We start from the raw sequence: 17421 nt of genomic DNA, 5'->3' as shown, positions 1-17421 counted from the left end.
TCTCCATGGACTGAGGTAAGACATTTGATATGGTCCGGCATGGTAGAATGGAGCTCATTGGATCCAAAGCAGGCTGTCAAAGTGGATCCAAAATTGGCTTGGTAAAAAGGGTGGGGTGTGGTGGTGGAGTGCCGCTTTCTGAATGGATCTCTATGACCAGTGGCGTACAACAGAGATCAGCGCTGGGCCATTCTGATGTTTGTGATATACTGTATATTAATGAGTTAGTTATCAATGTTGGAGGTATGATTAGTAAGATTGCAAATTATATGAAAACTGATAGGATTGTAGATAGCAAAGAAAATTGTCCAAGGCTACAGCATGATATAGATCAGCTGGAGAATTGGACGGAGCAGTGGCAGATGGAATTTAATCAAGACACAAGTGAGGTAATTATAGGACATAGGCAACAAATGGTAGGATCCAGAGGAATGTTGATGAACAGAGGGAAAGTGGCAGTGTAGGTGATGAGGTAGTGAGAAAGCATGTGGAAGTCTTGTTTTCATTGACTAAGGCACAAAGTTGAGATGTTATGCACTCCAACTTTATAATAACTTTATAATTTTAAAAAATTTGAAGAAATGAGAAAGGATCTAAAAAGCATGGATTGGGATAGGTTGTTCTCTGTCAAGGAAGTGATCGGTAGGTGGGAAGCCTTCAAAGGAGAAATTTTGAGAGTGCAGAATTTGTATGTTCCTGTCAGGATTAAAGGCAAAGTGAATAGGAATAAGGAACCTTGGTTCTCAAGGGATATTGCAACTCTGATAAAGAAGAAGAGGGAGTTGTATGACATGTATAGGAAGCAGGGAGTAAATAAGGTGCTTGAGAAGTATAAGAAGTGCAAGAAAATACTTAAGAAAGAAATCAGGAGGGCTAAAGGAAGACATGAGGCTGCCTTGGCAGTCAAAGTGAAGGATAATCCAAAGAGCTTTTACAGGTATATTAAGAGCAAAAGGATTGTAAGGGATAAAATTGGTCCCCTTGAAGATCAGAGTGGTCGGCTATGTGCGGAACCAAAGGAAACGGGGGAGATCTTAAATAGGTTTTTTGCGTCTGTATTTACTAAGGAAACTGGCATGAAGTCTATGGAATTAAGGGAAACAAGTAGTGAGATCATGGAAACTGTACAGATTGAAAAGGAGGAGGTCCTTGCTGTCTTGAGGAAAATTAAAGTGGATAAATCCCCGGGACCTGACAGAGTGTTCCCTCGGACCTTGAAGGAGACTAGTGTTGAAATTGCAGGGGCCCTGGCAGAAATATTTAAAATGTCGCTGTCTACAGGTGAGGTGCCGGAGGATTGGAGAGTGGCTCATGTTGTTCCGTTGTTTAAAAAAGGATCGAAAAGTAATCTGGGAAATTATAGGCCAGTAAGTTTAACGTCGGTAGTAGGTAAGTTATTGGAGGGAGTACTAAGAGACAGAATCTACAAGCATTTGGATAGACAGGGACTTATTAGGGAGAGTCAACATGGCTTTGTGCATGGTAGGTCATGTTTGTCCAATCTATTGGAGTTTTTCGAGGAGGTTACCAGGAAAGTGGGTGAAGGGAAGGCAGTGGATATTGTCTACATGGACTTCAGTAAGGCCCTTGACAAGGTCCCGCATGGGAGGTTAGTTAGGAAAATTCAGTTGCTAGGTATACATGGAGAGGTGGTGAATTGGATTAGACATTGGCTCAATGGAAGAAGCCAAAGCGTGGTAGTAGAGAATTGCTTTTCTGAATGGAGGCCTGTGACTAGTGGTGTGCCACAGGGATCAGTGCTGGGTCCATTGTTATTTGTCATCTATATCAGTGATCTGGATGATAATGTGATAAATTGGATCAGCAAATTTGCTGATGATACAAAGATTGGAGGAGTAGTAGACAGTGAGGAAAGTTTTCAGAGCCTGCAGAGGGACTTGGACCAGCTGGAAAAATAAGCTGAAAAATGGCAGATGGAGTTTAATACAGACAAGTGTGAGGTATTGCACGTTGGAAGGACAAACCAAGGTAGAACATACAGGGTTAATGGTAAGGCACTGAGGAGTGCAGTGGAACAGAGGGATCTGGGAATACAGATACAAAATTCCCTAAAAGTGGCGTCACAGGTAGATAGGGTTGTAAAGAGAGCTTTTGGTACATTGGCCTTTATTAATCAAAGTATTGAGTATAAGAGCTGGAATGTTATGATAGGTTGTATAAGGCATTGGTGAGGCCGAATCTGGAGTATTGTGTTCAGTTTTGGTCACCAAATTACAGGAAGGATATAAATAAGGTTGAAAGAGTGCAGAGAAGGTTTACAAGGATGTTGTCGGGACTTGAGAAACTCAGTTACAGAGAAAGGTTGAATAGGTTAGGACTTTATTCCCTGGAGCGTAGAAGAATGAGGGGAGATTTGATAGAGGTATATAAGATTATGATGGGTATAGATAGAGTGAATGCAAGCAGGCTTTTTCCACTGAGGCAAGGGGAGAAAAAAACCAGAGGACATGGGTTAAGGGTGAGGGGGGAAAAGTTTAAAGGGAACATTGGGGGGCTTCTTCACACAGAGAGTGGTGGGAGTATGGAATGAGCTGCCAGACGAGGTGGTAAATGCGGGTTCTTTTTTAACATTTAAGAATAAATTGGACAGATACATGGATGGGAGGTGTATGGAGGGATATGGTCCGTGTGCAGGTCAGTGGGACTAGGCAGAAAATGGTTCGGCACAGCCAAGAAGGGCCAAAAGGCCTGTTTCTGTGCTGTAGTTTCTATGGTTCTAACTTGAAGTATTGTGTGCAATTCAGATCATCTCATATACGAAGGATATGATTGCGTTGGGGAAAGTTCAGAGGAGATTCACCAAGATTTACCTAGATTGGAGCATTGCAGTTGTAAGAGGAAATTCGATGGACTCAGTTTATTTTCCATGGAGCAGAGGAGGATGAGGGGTGACCCAATCAAATTATGAGAGGATAGATAATACATTGTGTAGTAATAATCTTTTTCCTGTGTTGGAAGTGTCTAAGAGGGCATAGGCTTACGGTGTGCGAACATACAACATTTGGCCTATTGAGCCTGCTCTGCCATTCAATAAGATCATAGCTGAGTTGCCTTAGTCCCAGCTCCACCTACTTCCCTTTCCCCGTAACCCCTACATCTCAAACTGTGCCCTAAATATATGTAGTGAGGGACGAGGCTCAGATGTGACCTGAGAGGATTTTTTTTCACTGGTGGTTGGAGTCTGGAACACCTTGCATGAAGACATGTTCATTTTTGTTCTGTATAAGCAATTGATTCACCAACCATGTTACAAATGCTGTGTACGCTCAGATAAAGAGCCGTCAGTTTTGGCTTTGTACTATTTTCCCTGCTCTAGCTGTAAATGGAGGGGCAATGCAATAACTATGAAAGATTTTTATATCAGAATCAAAATCATATTTAATATCACTGGCATATATATATTAATTAGCTAAATTAAGTAGTACAAAACTATTTTTAAAGTAGTGAGGTGCTGTTCATGGGTTCAATGTGCATTCACTGTTCTTTCCTAGCAGCCTTTAGATTTTATTGCTCACTTTGCTGTACTGTATTACTCATTGCCTCTTCCTCTTTAATTTTCCAAATTTCCAATCACCAGAAACCATCAATTAAACCCTTCCCACTTAGGTTAAGTCCATATCCATTGCCCCAGTTATTAAATTTGCTGGAGAATTGGTTCCTTCCAAATGCAAATGAAGCCTAAATTAATAGAACAGCTCCCTCTTTTCCAAAGTGGTGTTAGTGCCCCAAGAACCTTTAGCTTCTACACCAAGTCCCTTTTGATTACTTTTGCCATGTACCAACTTGCTCATGGTATTATAATTCCAAGGAATTGTTATAGACCAGGTACTTACTGTCCAACATTGTCCTTCCCAAAATTTTCTTGTCCATCGTTTTCTTTACCTCTCCCATCAGCCAGGGCAGGAATACGTTCTCCACATCTAATAAAATGAACAGTTATGTGAAACTCCAGTTTGTTAGAAAATAAAGGAGCAAGCCTTGGAAATTAAGAAAATACTTAATAATTTAAAACAGTTATTTACTAAAATACACAAATACCAACAAATCAGCATGGTTGTGTTGGTTACTTTCCACCCAAGTAAAAATCTGGATGACTTCCTTCTCAAAGTTTAGCCTGACAGTGTCATGAGTTGCAAGAAGCGAATGAATTGAAAAAGGCAGATCTTTCTGTGCCACTTTTGATCTTAAGGCGTTAAATGCTCCACGTCCATCCTTCTCTCCCATGTTAGTGAAGGATGTCATAACTCACAAGCAGATGGTGATGAATACAAATTAAAAGTTTCACTGAGACACAGGAGACTGCAGATGTTGGAATCTGGAGAAAATGGAAAAAGCTAGTGGACCTCAGCAACTCAGACAGCATCTATCAAGGACAGTAATTGGACAGTCAATGTTTTAGGTTGAAGCCCTACATTTGGACTGGTGAATCATCTGGGCCATCCAGCTAAAGGGTCTTGACCTGAAACGTTGACTATCTGTCTATCCATTTCCCTCCATAGTTTCTGCTCGATTCACTGAGTTCCTCCAAGATGTCACTGTCAATATACTGTACCCTAATGACTGGGGAAGAGGAGTGGTAATCGAGGATTATTTTCAGTTTTAGGAATGCAGGTAAGAGCACAAAGGTATTTCTTCTTTCATTCTATATATTAAAAGAAAATGCTGGACATGGAAGGATTTGAGCATCTTCATTCAAAACTCTTCTATGAAAACCTGAAGAACCTGTTTGTACTAGTGCAGTGTGAAGAAAAATATAAGTCATCCCTGTATGTAGCAACATTACTTTTAAGTGATCTAATTTAGTGCACAAAGTGAGCAGAATGGATGGTCTTGTGACCATTTTCCAGTGATTTGCTTTTAATATTGTTGTTCTAGTAACTACAAGAGTCACTTTGATCAATCAGCAGCACAAAATTGTGCCTAATGGCACCAAATAACTATTCATTTCTACAAATGGGAATGGACTCCTAAACAGAAAAGATTATAACTTTCTCAATGTTAAGGGACTTGATGAATTACAGTCCTTTTCATTATTTGTAAAAGTGATTTCAAATTCAAGTGAAAATAGAAGCTAGGCAAAGTGGGGTTAACCACATCTTCTCTTGAAATTCAAGAAAACTACAAATACTGGAAAATCTGAAACAGAAACAGAAAGTGCTAGAAAAACTCAGCGTCCCAAATAGCATCCATAGAATGAGAAACAGCTAGCATTTGGGATTCGCGAATGTACATCAGAAAATGCGATCTCTTGTTTTGCTGAACACAGTAAAACTCTGATAATCTGCTACCCACTTGTTCAAAAATCCTGTGGCTCAGAATCTGGCTCACAAAACTGTATGGGCTGTGCTACCCTGGTTCCCACATTCCCAGCCAAATCACTAGGACCCTAGTTCCCACACTCCTGTGCGATATACTGGGACTCCATTGGCAAAGTCCCTTTTAAACTGACCAGGTCCTTTTTGCTGTGATCCCTTTAAACTTACTTGGGAAGTTAAGGAAATACTTGTGAAATACTAGGTAGAAAAAATGTTTATATATTAACAGGAATAACATTAATTAGACCAGAAAATCTGCTAAACCGCCATCAAGTTTCTAAACATGCCAGATTGTCAAATTTACTATACTTTATGAGAACATGCACTGTTATGACACAAAGCCACACACAGATTGGTCCTTGGTTCAAAGATCTTCACCAATATCACAGAAGTGTTACAATTAGTCTCCAAACTTGGAATTAAAAGCAAATGAAGAAATTAATCAATTATTCAGTTACCAGTTCATCAGAAAATCCCAAGCATTTAAATTCACAGGTGAACAATGGTGGGGTGCTTAGTGTCCTCTTAGGTATTGGAACTCAATGTGATGGCCACATTATGGAAGTGACCCACTTAGAGCAGGGATTGCCAACTTTTTTATATCCTGTATTAAGCAAGGGGTCTGTGGAGCCCAGGTTGGGAACCTCTGTCTCAGGGTGAAATTCAACAGTGTAATGGAGAGGGTGCGAGTGCATAGGTGCTGGTTGGGGTACCTATACATCCCAGCAAGACTCAAGAAGAGCAAGCAATTTTAGCTAGGCGTACAGGAGAGCTCTTTGGATCTAGGCAAATATACATACATATGTAGAATAGTACAAGCTTTGTGGCTTTTGATGCTGTGGCAACCCTTTTTGCCTACTCTAAAATCAATTTAACCCTTCCCTCCCACATAGCACTCCATTTTTCGTTCACCCATATGGTTGTCTATGAGTCTCTTAAATGCCCACCTCTACCACCAGCCTAGCAGCGCATTCCATGCACCAAAAACCCTATGTGAAAAACTACCTCCAACATCCTCCTCATACTTTCCTCTAATCAACTTAAAATTATGTTCTATTTTATCAGTCATTTCCATTTTTAGAAAAAGACCCTGTCTATCCACCATATCAATGCCTCGTTTCATTTTACATATGCTTATCAAGTCACCTCTCATCCTCCTTTGCTTCAAGGAGAAAAACACTAGCTCGCACAACCTTTCCTCATAAGGCATGCTCTCTAATTCAGGCGCCATGTTGGTAAATCTCCTCTGCACCCTCTCCCAAGCTTTCACAATCTTCCTATAATGAGACAACCAGAACTAAACACAATATTCCAAGTTTTATAGAGCTGCAACATTACCTCACTGCTCTTGAACTCAATCTCCCGACTAATGAAGGCCAACACATCACATGCCTTCTTAACCACCCTAACAACTGTGCGGCAACTTTGAGGGATATATAGATGTGGATGCTAAGATCCTCCTGATCCTCCACGCCATTAACAATGTATTCTGCCTTCAAAGTTCCACCTTTCCTGTATTGAACACTATCTGCCACTTTCCAACCCAGCTCTGCATCTTGTCTGTCCTTTTGTAACAACACTAAACACAACATCACCAATCTTCATGTCATCTACAAACTTACACCTCCTCATCCAAGTCATTGATAAAAATCACAAAGAGCAGGGCTCCAGAACAGATCCCTGTGGAATACCACTGGTCACCAACCTCCAGGCAAAATAAGCATCATCTACAATCACTCTGTCTTCTGAAGTCAATTCTGAATCCACACAGCTAAGTTTCCTTGGATCCCATACCTCCTGACTTGCTGAATGAGTCTACTACAAGGAACCATATCAAACATATTACTAAAATCCATATACACCACATCAACTACTCTATCTTCATCAACTTGTTTTGTTATTTCTTCAAATAATTCAGTCAGGCTGCTGAGGTATGACCTGCCCCTCACAAAGCGTTGCTGACTATCTCTAATCAGACTTTGCTTCTCCAAATGCTTGAAAATTATTTCTCTAAGAATCCTCTCAAACAGTTTGTCTACCACTGATGTGAGATTCAATGGTCTATAAATCCTAGGATTGTACCTATTACTTTTTTTTAAACAAAGGAATAAGATTTGCCACCCTCCAATCTTCTGGTACCACTCCTGTGGCCAGATCATCACCAAAGGAGCATCAATCTCTTCTGATATGGTGATGATTAATTGTCTACTACGGACATTCAGATTTGTAATTCATACACTTAAAGAGCAGGGATGAGGATCTTTTTAAATTAAATGTAATCATTTTAATGGAAACAACGATGGATGCAAGGATGCAAACACTGAAACATCAAAGGTATACAAGCGAGAATCTTAAAGTCTCATTGTATAGTGACTTGGGGTGGAACTTTTAAGCAACACACACAGAATGCTGGAGAAACTCAGGAGCCGGGCAGAATCTATGGAAATAAGCACAGGCGACGTTTTGGGTCAAGACCCTTCAGCAGGACTGGAGGAAAAAAGATGAGGAGTAGATTTAAATGGTGGGGAGCGCCCATCTTTTAAATCTACTCATCTTTTTTTTCTCTAGTCCTACCAAAGGGCCGTGGCTCAAAACATACATCGTACTTTTTTTTTGTGTGTGTTCCTTGGATTTCCAGCATCTGCAGATTTTCTCTTGTTTGTGATTGAACTTTTAATCCCATTTTGGACACAGTAGGAAGTTGCTTTGGAGGGAGAAAGTGGACTGTTTGTGACAAGGAATGATTAGTGGGATACCATAGACTAGCAATGAGAAATAAGGAATGAGCAATAATCATTAATGGAAGAAAATGTTTATACCTCAGGGAGAATGTTGGCTTGATATTGAGTAGGCAGTACAGAACGTTACAGGCGGCTCCAGAGGCCAAGTCAAGGCACAGTTTGATAGATTCTTGATTAATCAGAGCGTGAATTTATGATCTTATGGTCTGAATGCAGAATATACAGGAGAGCCAAGAGCAATGGTATAAGCAAAAATGCTCAGAGCATGAAGTGAATTCTGAAGCACTGACTAAATCTATTTATTGCCAAGATATACGTAACTGTAAAATATAATCAAGACAAACCTCTCTCCACAGGGTCATAAAAGTAGCCATTATTGCGAAGTGTACTGAAGACGGCAGGAATTAGATCAGCCAAATAATTTTGGGCAAATGCACGTGCTGCAATCTTGTCTGAAGTTTCTTTCTCTTTCTTCAACACTTCTTGCTGCTGTAACATGCGGCGTTTCTGCAAAGTACCACAATAGACACCAGTTTCATTGTAAAAGTTCTAATACGGGATATAGACCAAAGGGAGTGACATTTGTCAGGATTATTTGAGATTTTACAAACATTTTGCGAACCCTAGTGGCATAACACTGAGAGCTTTGCCAGGAACATTCATCGTCGTGAGACCATGATTGCCTGCATCATAATGACACAGCATATAACACTGAGTGACATCATTATGTTGGGGCACAGATTTATATCAAAATTCCTTGATAGTGGGTGAAACACAGAAAATAATTACTTCCTGAAAGGGAGAGAAAACAAACCAGGAGTAAGTTTTTCACATTCTGAGCATCAACTTGGAGTGTCAACAGATAAACAACATCAGCAGGAACATACTTCAAGGCATTGCACCTTGAATGACCCTTGGTAGAGGGGAGGGTTGTGCCCATAATGAAGCTGGTTAAGTCTATAGTCCTCTGCAGTCTCTTGCAATCATGTACATCTCAGCCTTCATACTAGGCTTTGATACAACCAGTCAGATGCTCTCTCCTGTACATCAAATTTGTAAGAGTTTTTGGTGACATACCAGATCTCCTCAAATTCTTAAATGAATTTGTTAGTAGAACTGCTGGCATGCCTTCTTTGTGATTGCATTGATGTGTTGGGACCAGGATAGATCCTCCGAGATGTTGATGCCCAGGATCTTGAAGCTGCTTACCCTTGTCACCATTAACGCCTCAATGACAACTGGTGTGTTCTCCCAACTTCCTCTCCATGAATTCCTTGGTCTTGTGGACACTGATTGTGAGGTTGTCTTGTGACACCACTCAACCAGCTGATCTCCCTCACTCCTTGTTGCCATATGAGATTCTACCAACAACATTAGTGTTGATGATAAATTTATAGATGGCAGTTGAGCCCTCCTTTAGGTGTGCCTGTTGACAATGTGGTTAAGGCAACCACACGTGATACCAGCCTTAATTAGTCAGAGCACTGAATACAAGAGTAGGGACGTATTTCTCAAACTTTATTAAACATTAGTCAGATCACAGCTAGAGTACTGTGTATAGTTCGGGTCACCATACTACAGGAAGAATGTGATAGCACAGGAGGGTTGCAGAGGAGATCCACCAAGATATTACCTGAAAAGAAGCTTTTGACTTATGAGTAGAGACAAGTGAGGCTGGCTCTGTTCTTCCTGGAAAGGAGGGAGTTAAGAGGGACATGACTGAGGTATGTAAAATTGTGTGGGTTATAGATAAAGTAGACTGCAGGAAACGTTTCTCCATATTTGAGGATATAAAACTAAAAGACATAAATTTAGAACAAGAGGCAACAGAACTAAAGAACTAAAAGAACTAAAGGGGATCTTCTTCATCCAGTCTTCACCTGAAGTGACCCTACCTTTTCCTCCCTGTAACGTCTCTCCCTTTCTTCCATGCGCTGTACTTCTGCAAGCTCTGCATTGCGAACCTCCTCAAAGTCACGTTGGAGAACACGTAGATTCATCAACTCTTCCTCTTCCAAAACCTCCAGAAGGGCTTGTTCAATGGTTTTCCCCACCAGCACTTCCAGCATTGGTTTCACTTCAATGTCAAAGTCAAAGAGCTGCAAAAAGAAGAGACTTCAATCAGCAGCAGTTAATGCAACATAACTGGTGCCACTTCTTGCCCTTGTGTGAAGCTCACCAATTTTATCAACTTCACTAACCGAATTCCACCTTCCCCTCAGATTCACTTGGTCCATCTTTCTTGGATACCTGTCTCCCTTTTCTTTTTCTCTCTCTCTGTTTCCACCTGAGGAAACAGATTATCCACCAACATCTGCTACAAACCCTCCATTACTTCAACTGTAGCTTCTCCCACTCCGTCACTTGCAAGAATACCATTCCCTTTTCTCAGTTTCTCTGTCTCTCATGATGAGGCCTTCTGACCAAGACATCTGAGCTGTCTTCCTTTCTCAGAAAACAGATGAGTAGGTTATCAACAGGTGCACCTCAAATGCCATCTATAAATTTGCCCATGACACCACTGCTGATAGACTCTCAGTTGGCAACAAAGAGGATACAAGAGTGAGAGAGACCAGCTAGTTGAGTGGGGTCAAGACAACAACCTCACACTTAATGTCCTCAAGACCAAGGAACTGATTGTGGATTGTGGACGGGGAAGTGGCAGAGTCGAATTTGCTCTGATTAAGGGTCTCTGACCTATAACACTAACTGTATTCAACATAGCACTGAACATGCCATTCGGCTCACTGTGTTGTGCCGACCTTGATGATGATTCATATAAAATGTCCTCCTGCTGTTTATCATCCCTATCCCTCCATTCCATTCATATTCATATGTAAAAGCCTATTAAACTCCACCAAACTGCTTGATAGTACTACTTACGATCTACCAGTCTTAGTTGTCCCTTGTCAAACGAGAAAATAACATTGGCTAAACAAGAGTTGAGCTCAAAGATCAGGGATGGGGATCAGTGGTTACATGATTTTTAAGATAAGGAAGGAAATGCTGGCTAAATCTTGCATTTCCAGGATAAATGGGAAATCATTGGCTGGAATCAACTCTTCTGGGGACAACACACAGAATCGTCCTTCTGTCAACTGGGAACAACCGGTATGATCCACCAGTCCCACTGTAAGCTATGTACACACCTATCCCACAATAAACTACGTACACAGCTGTCCCACTATAAACTACGTACATATCTGTCCCACTATAAACTATGTACACACCTGTCCCACTGTAAACTACGTACATCCCTGTCCCACTATAAACTATGTACACACCTGTCCCACTGTAAGCTATGTACATGCTTGTACTGCTGTAAACTGGGAACAGATGGCTTAATCCACCTGTCCCACTGTAAACTACGTACACACCTATCCCACTGTAAACTACGTACACACCTGCCCCATTGTAAACTGGGAACAGTTGACCTGATCCCAACACCCACAGAACTACGGGAAAAGAGCAGTTAGGGACATTTGAGTAAATGCTGTATATTATTTTGAGGTAATTAAATGCATTGCTGAAATGAAACCAGAAAATGCTGCAAATGCACAGCAGGTCAGACAGCATTTGTTCCGGCGAAATAGTCAATATCACAGGTTAATGATCTTCATTAGAACTGGGAAAGGTGAAAAAACAAACAGGTCTCAAATTGAAGCGAATGGTGGATTATAGGGTGGAGACCAGGTGAATCCAGCTGATGCAAATATTGTTGGTGCTGTCTAAGAGAAGATGATGAACTGCTGCTGCTCACAGTTGATTTGTCTGCTGTGGAGGTGCAAATAGAGGGAGACGATAGAAATATATTACTGAACAAAGCTGAAAATAGATCTATGAAAATAAATAGGCTTGCTGACTACAGCGGGGTTTACCCCATGTTCTTATTCCAGGAAATAACGACCATCATCACTCACAATGCCTCTGAATTTAAATGTTCATGTTTGTCGCTGTGAACCTACAAGTAGAAAGTATGGAGCTTCAAAGACCACTATCATGTTTGAAGTGTGTGCTTCAATACCTAGTTGGCTTGTATTGCTATTACTACTGAGTTGGCTATCCTGATTAATGACTTTTCCTTTAAAGATGGAACTAACAGTTCTTTGCCAGCCAAGATGACAAATTTTTAAAAGGAAAATCAGAAATGTAGCAATGAAGTTGGACAATCAGGGCTTGTAAAGCTGTTTGTGGTCTTCTGTTAAAGTTATTTACCAGTTAGCATCTGAAGCTACACAATCCTGCTCATCTGTAGTTTTTTACAGCAGACATGGTGAGAATATAGTGTGGTGGAGCATTTCCACTAAGTCTGAGAAACCAGAAGCCCCATGGTGGACAAACACTTTGGCAGTTACAAGATGATAAACTGACAATTTGAAGCTTGAGCAGACAGGAAAGAAATCATCAGTTATTATTGCTATACTTTAGATTTGGACTGATTTTGTCAAAGCAAATTATTTACGACCATATCGGGGTGATAATCTTAAAAACATTTTCACTTACACTCCAACACTCATGCCAGATCTCCACTTGTTAAACAATTTTAACATGATTTCCACCTTCACACTTAGTTAACAATTTACTTCGTAAAAGACAAAACTTATTTATAAACACCAACTGGTGCAGTACACTAACTGACCAACACTAAACCACATGTGCAAACATACACTCTCCATACTATGTATAATATACCTCTCCATCTTCGATCTGTGTGGCCACATCCTTGCCTGATTTTCCAGGGATAAAAAGGGGTGTTGAGGGTTTATCCAAAAATGCATCTGTTTGAGTATCAACATCGACTTCTTCTATTCGGTCGCTGAGTTCTTCCAAGTACAATTCTAATCAGTATAGACATAAAAATTTACCTTAAATCTTTTATAAATGTTAATATTGTTGCAAGCTTAGTATTCATATCAGGGCCTGTCTCATCACATCAGTTTTTTCATTCTCCCATGTAAATATTACTTAATTATCAATTCATGATTGTGGTTATAACAGGCATCAGAAATGAACCTATCCATGACTTTGACCAACATCAACATGTATACACATTTAGGAGCTATTGGAAAGCTTGCATGCTGTCTTTTCAAGACTAGACTACTGGTTGTGGTCGTTCTGTTGATGTTACAACACTGAATCAGATCACTACAAGCAGGGGGTTGAAGCTCAAATCTGTTTACAAACACCAGATTAAAACAAGCAACACACATCAAAGTTGCTGGTGAACGCAGCAGGCCAAGCAGCATCTGTAGGAAGAGGTGCAGTCGATGTTTCAGGCCGAAACCCTTCGTCGACACCAAGATTAAAACAAGTGGAGTTTCTGAGCATGTGAAAGAAAATAGCTGCAAAAGGCATAAGTAAATAAGGAGATGGGGAATTGGATGGATGGGATTGTTCTGAAGTAAATTATGGATAAAAGATTTATTTCGAGAACCACTTCGTCCTCAGTAATTTTAAGTTAGCTGATTTGTCCTTATGTGTGGGACCCATCCCAGAAATGGAAGGGCCAAGTGAGGTGGAGGGAGAAAAAAGAACTCCTAATGATGCATCAGTAACTCCCACTGACAAACTTTTCAGTCAATGTACCACAAGGTTTGTTACAATACCCTCATGAATATCAGAAATAAGAACATAAGAAACAGAGCAGGAGTGGGCCATCTGACACTCTGAGCTTGCTCCACCATTTATCAAGATCATGGCTGATCTTCTACCTCAGCACCTTTTTCCAGCTCTATCCCCATGTCCCTAATTCCCTTAATATCTGGAAATCTATCGGTCTGCTTTGAATGGACTCAATGACTGAGCCTCCATATTCCAAACATTAATCACACTCAGTTATGATCAAGGTTCCAAAATTCCCAAATTGTCTCCCAGACCACAGACAACTCAGTCAGGGGAAGCGTCCTCCTCCCCCAATCTGGCCTGTTGAGCCTATAGCTATTTCTCAACTTTTGATAAGATCTCCTTTTATTCTTCAAACAATAAGTAATACAAACCCAATCTTTTCAGACCCTCCTATTATGGCAAATTTGGCATCCTGTGCCCACTCTCATGAATATGTACTGCACTGCCACTATAGCAAGTACATTTGTTCTTGAGCAGGGCGACATAAACTGTACCAGTACTTCAGGTGTAGTGAAAGAACAGGAAACAGTACAGCACAGTACAGGCCCTTTGGCCCTTGTTGTGTCAACCTTTTAACCCACTCGAAGATCAATCTAACCCTTTCCTCCTATATAGCCCTCCATTCCTTATGTGCCTATCTAAGAGTCTCTTAAATGTTCTTAATGTATCTACCTCTACCACCATCCCTGACAGAGTGTTACACGTACCACCACTCTGTGTAAAAAAACCTTACCTCTGACATCTCCCCTATATATTCCTCCAATCACCTTAAAATGATGTCCCTCATATTAGTCATTTTCACCATGTGAAAAAGTCTCTGATTGCCCATTCTATGCCTCTTATCATCTTGTACACATCTATCAAGTCACCTCTCATCCTCCTTTGCTCCATGGAGAAAAGACCAAGCTTTTTCAACCTATCCTCATTAGAAATGCTCTCTAGTCCAGGCAACATCCTGATAAATCTCTTCTGCTTCCTGTAATGAGGAGACAAGAACTGAACATAACATTCCAAGTGTGGTCTAATGAGGGTTTTAAAGAACTGTAATATTACTTCACAGCTCTTGAACTCAATCCCCTGACTAATGAAGGCCAACACTCCATATGCCTTCTTAACAACCCTATCAGCCTGCACAGCTGCTTGGAGGGATCTATGTTTATGGACACCAAGTTCCCTCTGTTCCTCCATAGTTCTAAGAATTCTGCAATTAACCCTGTATTTTGCCTTTAAACTTGACCTTCCAAAGTGAATGACTTCACACCTTTCCGGTTAAACTCCATCTGCCACTTCTCAGCCCAGTTCTGCGCCCTGTCAATATCCTGTTGTAACCTATGACAACCTTCTACTCTTTCCACAATTTCACCTACCTTTGTGTCATCTGCAAATTTACTAACCCACACTTCCACTCCCTCACCCAAGTCATATATAAAATTCAAAAAGACCAGGGATCCCAGAACAGATCACTGGTCACCAATCTCCAGGCAGAATATGCCCCATCTACAGTCACATGCTGCTTTCTATGAGCAAGCCAATTCTGTATTCACACAGTCAGGTTTTTCTGGATCCCATGACTCCTGACTTTCTGACTGAGCTTACCATGGGGAGCCTCATCAAACACCTAACTAAAATCAATATACAACACATCCACTGTCTGCCTTCACCAATGTACATTGTCACATCTTCGAAGAACTTGTGGAATTTGTTGCCATATGCAGCTGTGGAGGTCAGGTCACTGAGTGTATTTAAGGCAGAGATTGATAGGTTCTTGATTTGACATGGCATCAAAGGTTACAGGGAGAAGGCCAGGTACTGGGGTTGAGGAGGATATAAAAAAGGATCAGCCATGATTGAATGGCGGAGCAGACTGGATGGGCCACATGGCCTAATTCTGCTCCTGTGTCTTATGGTCTATGGAATTCATCAGACTTGTGAGGCATGACCTGCTCTTCACAAAGCCATGCTGACTATCCCTAATCAGACTATACTTCTCTAAATTCTCATAAATCCTGTCTCTATGAATCTTCTCCAATAATTTTCCCACCACTGAAGTAACACTCACTGGTCTACAATTCTCAGGGTTATCCCTTTATTCTTGAATAAAGGAATAACATTTGCCACCTATAATCATCCTGTGGTCAATAAGGACGCAAAGATCATCGCCAAAGGTGAAGTAATCTCTTCCCTTGCTTCCCGTAGTAACCTGTGGTATATCCCATCCAGCCCTGGGACTTAACTATCCCAAAGCTTTTCAAAAATTCCACAACATTCTCTTTCTTAACATCGACATGTTCTAGCATATCAGCCTGTTTTAAGCTGTTCTCACGAACATCAAGGTCCCCCTCACCGGTAAATACTGAAGCAAAATATTCATTAAAGCCCTACCCCTGTCTCCTCTGACTCCCGACACAGGTTTCCTCATCTATCACTGATCTACCCTCACTCTAGTCATCTCCAATACTTCACATACGTGTAGAATGCAATGAGGTTTTCCTTAATCCTACTCAACAACAACTTCTGATGCCCCCTTCTAGCTCTCCTAAACCCATTCTTCAGCTCCTTCCTGGCTACCTTGCAACTCCCAAGACCCCATCTGGTGCTTGCTTCCTAAACCTTATTAAGCTTCTTTCTTCCTCTTGACTAGATGCTCCACATCTCTCTTCAACCATGGTTCCTTTGCCCTACCATTCTTTCCTTGCCTCAATAGGACAAACCTATCCAGAAAAATATGCAAGTGATCCCTAAACAACCTCCACATTTCCATTGTGTATTTCCATGAGTACATCTGTTCCCAATTCATGTTCTCCAAATAGCATCATAATTCCCCCCCTCAAACTTTCCCAAACTGCAGGCTCCTATCCCTCTCCGAGGCAATGGAGTTGTAGTCCCCGTCCCAGAAATGCTCTCCCACGAGAGATCTGAAACTTATCCAGGTTCATTCCCTAGTACTGTACCAGATCCAGTATGGCCTCTCCTCGAGATGACTTGAGGAGTTCCTATATTGTTGCTATATAGTTCCTCTATTGTGTCAGGAATCTTTCCTGGACACATGTAACAAATTCTGCCTCATCTGAACCTTTTGCACTAAGGAAATGCCAATCAATCTTAGGGAAGTTGATATGCACGACAACAACCCTATTATTTTTGCACCTTCTGAAAATCTGCCTCCTGATCTGTTCCCCAGTGTTTCTCGTGCTATTGGAGGTGGGGGGCGGGGAGGGGGTGGTGGTCAATAGAAAGCTCCCAATCGACTGAGTGCTCCCTCCCTGTTTCTGACTTCCACGACGTCCTCCCTTTCTGCGGCTGTGATACTACCCCTGATCAGCAATGCCACTCCTCCACCTCTTTTACCTCCCTCCCTGTCCCTTTTGAAACATCAAAACACCAGAACATTCGGCAGCCATTTCTGCTCTTGTGACAGCCATGTTTTTGTAATAGCCACAATATCATAGCTCCATGCTCTAAGTTCATCGCCCTTGTTCCTGGTATTTCCTGCTTTAAAATAGACCTACTTCAAACAATCATTCTAACTACAATTTTGCCCTATCAACTGCCTGTCTTCCTCACAGTCTCTATAAACACTGCATCTATCTGTATACCACCTGTGCCATCCCCTGACCTAACACTCTGGTTTCCATCCTCCTGTCAAACTAGTTTAAACCATTCCCAACAGCTCTAGCCAATCAAAGATATTAATCCCCTCAAGTTCAATTGTAGCCCAC

General features: G+C 41.2%; 1 protein-coding gene across 1 annotated transcript in view; it reads right to left on the bottom strand.

Moving 5' to 3' along the window:
- Positions 1 to 17421, bottom strand: part of rsph3 (radial spoke head 3) — a 53051-nt gene that overhangs the window by 6892 nt on the left and 28738 nt on the right. The window contains exons 4-7 of the mRNA XM_063055182.1: positions 12770 to 12915; positions 9973 to 10176; positions 8422 to 8584; positions 3855 to 3941 (exon numbers count right to left, since the gene is read on the bottom strand). Coding sequence (XP_062911252.1) covers positions 3855 to 3941; positions 8422 to 8584; positions 9973 to 10176; positions 12770 to 12915 — 600 coding nt within the window. The remainder of the gene's footprint in view (positions 1 to 3854; positions 3942 to 8421; positions 8585 to 9972; positions 10177 to 12769; positions 12916 to 17421) is intronic.

This window comes from Mobula hypostoma, chromosome 8 (genome assembly GCF_963921235.1).
Source record: "Mobula hypostoma chromosome 8, sMobHyp1.1, whole genome shotgun sequence".
In the NCBI taxonomy this organism is placed as follows: Eukaryota; Metazoa; Chordata; class Chondrichthyes; order Myliobatiformes; family Myliobatidae; genus Mobula; species Mobula hypostoma.
This window is presented reverse-complemented; position numbering and strand designations above follow the sequence as displayed.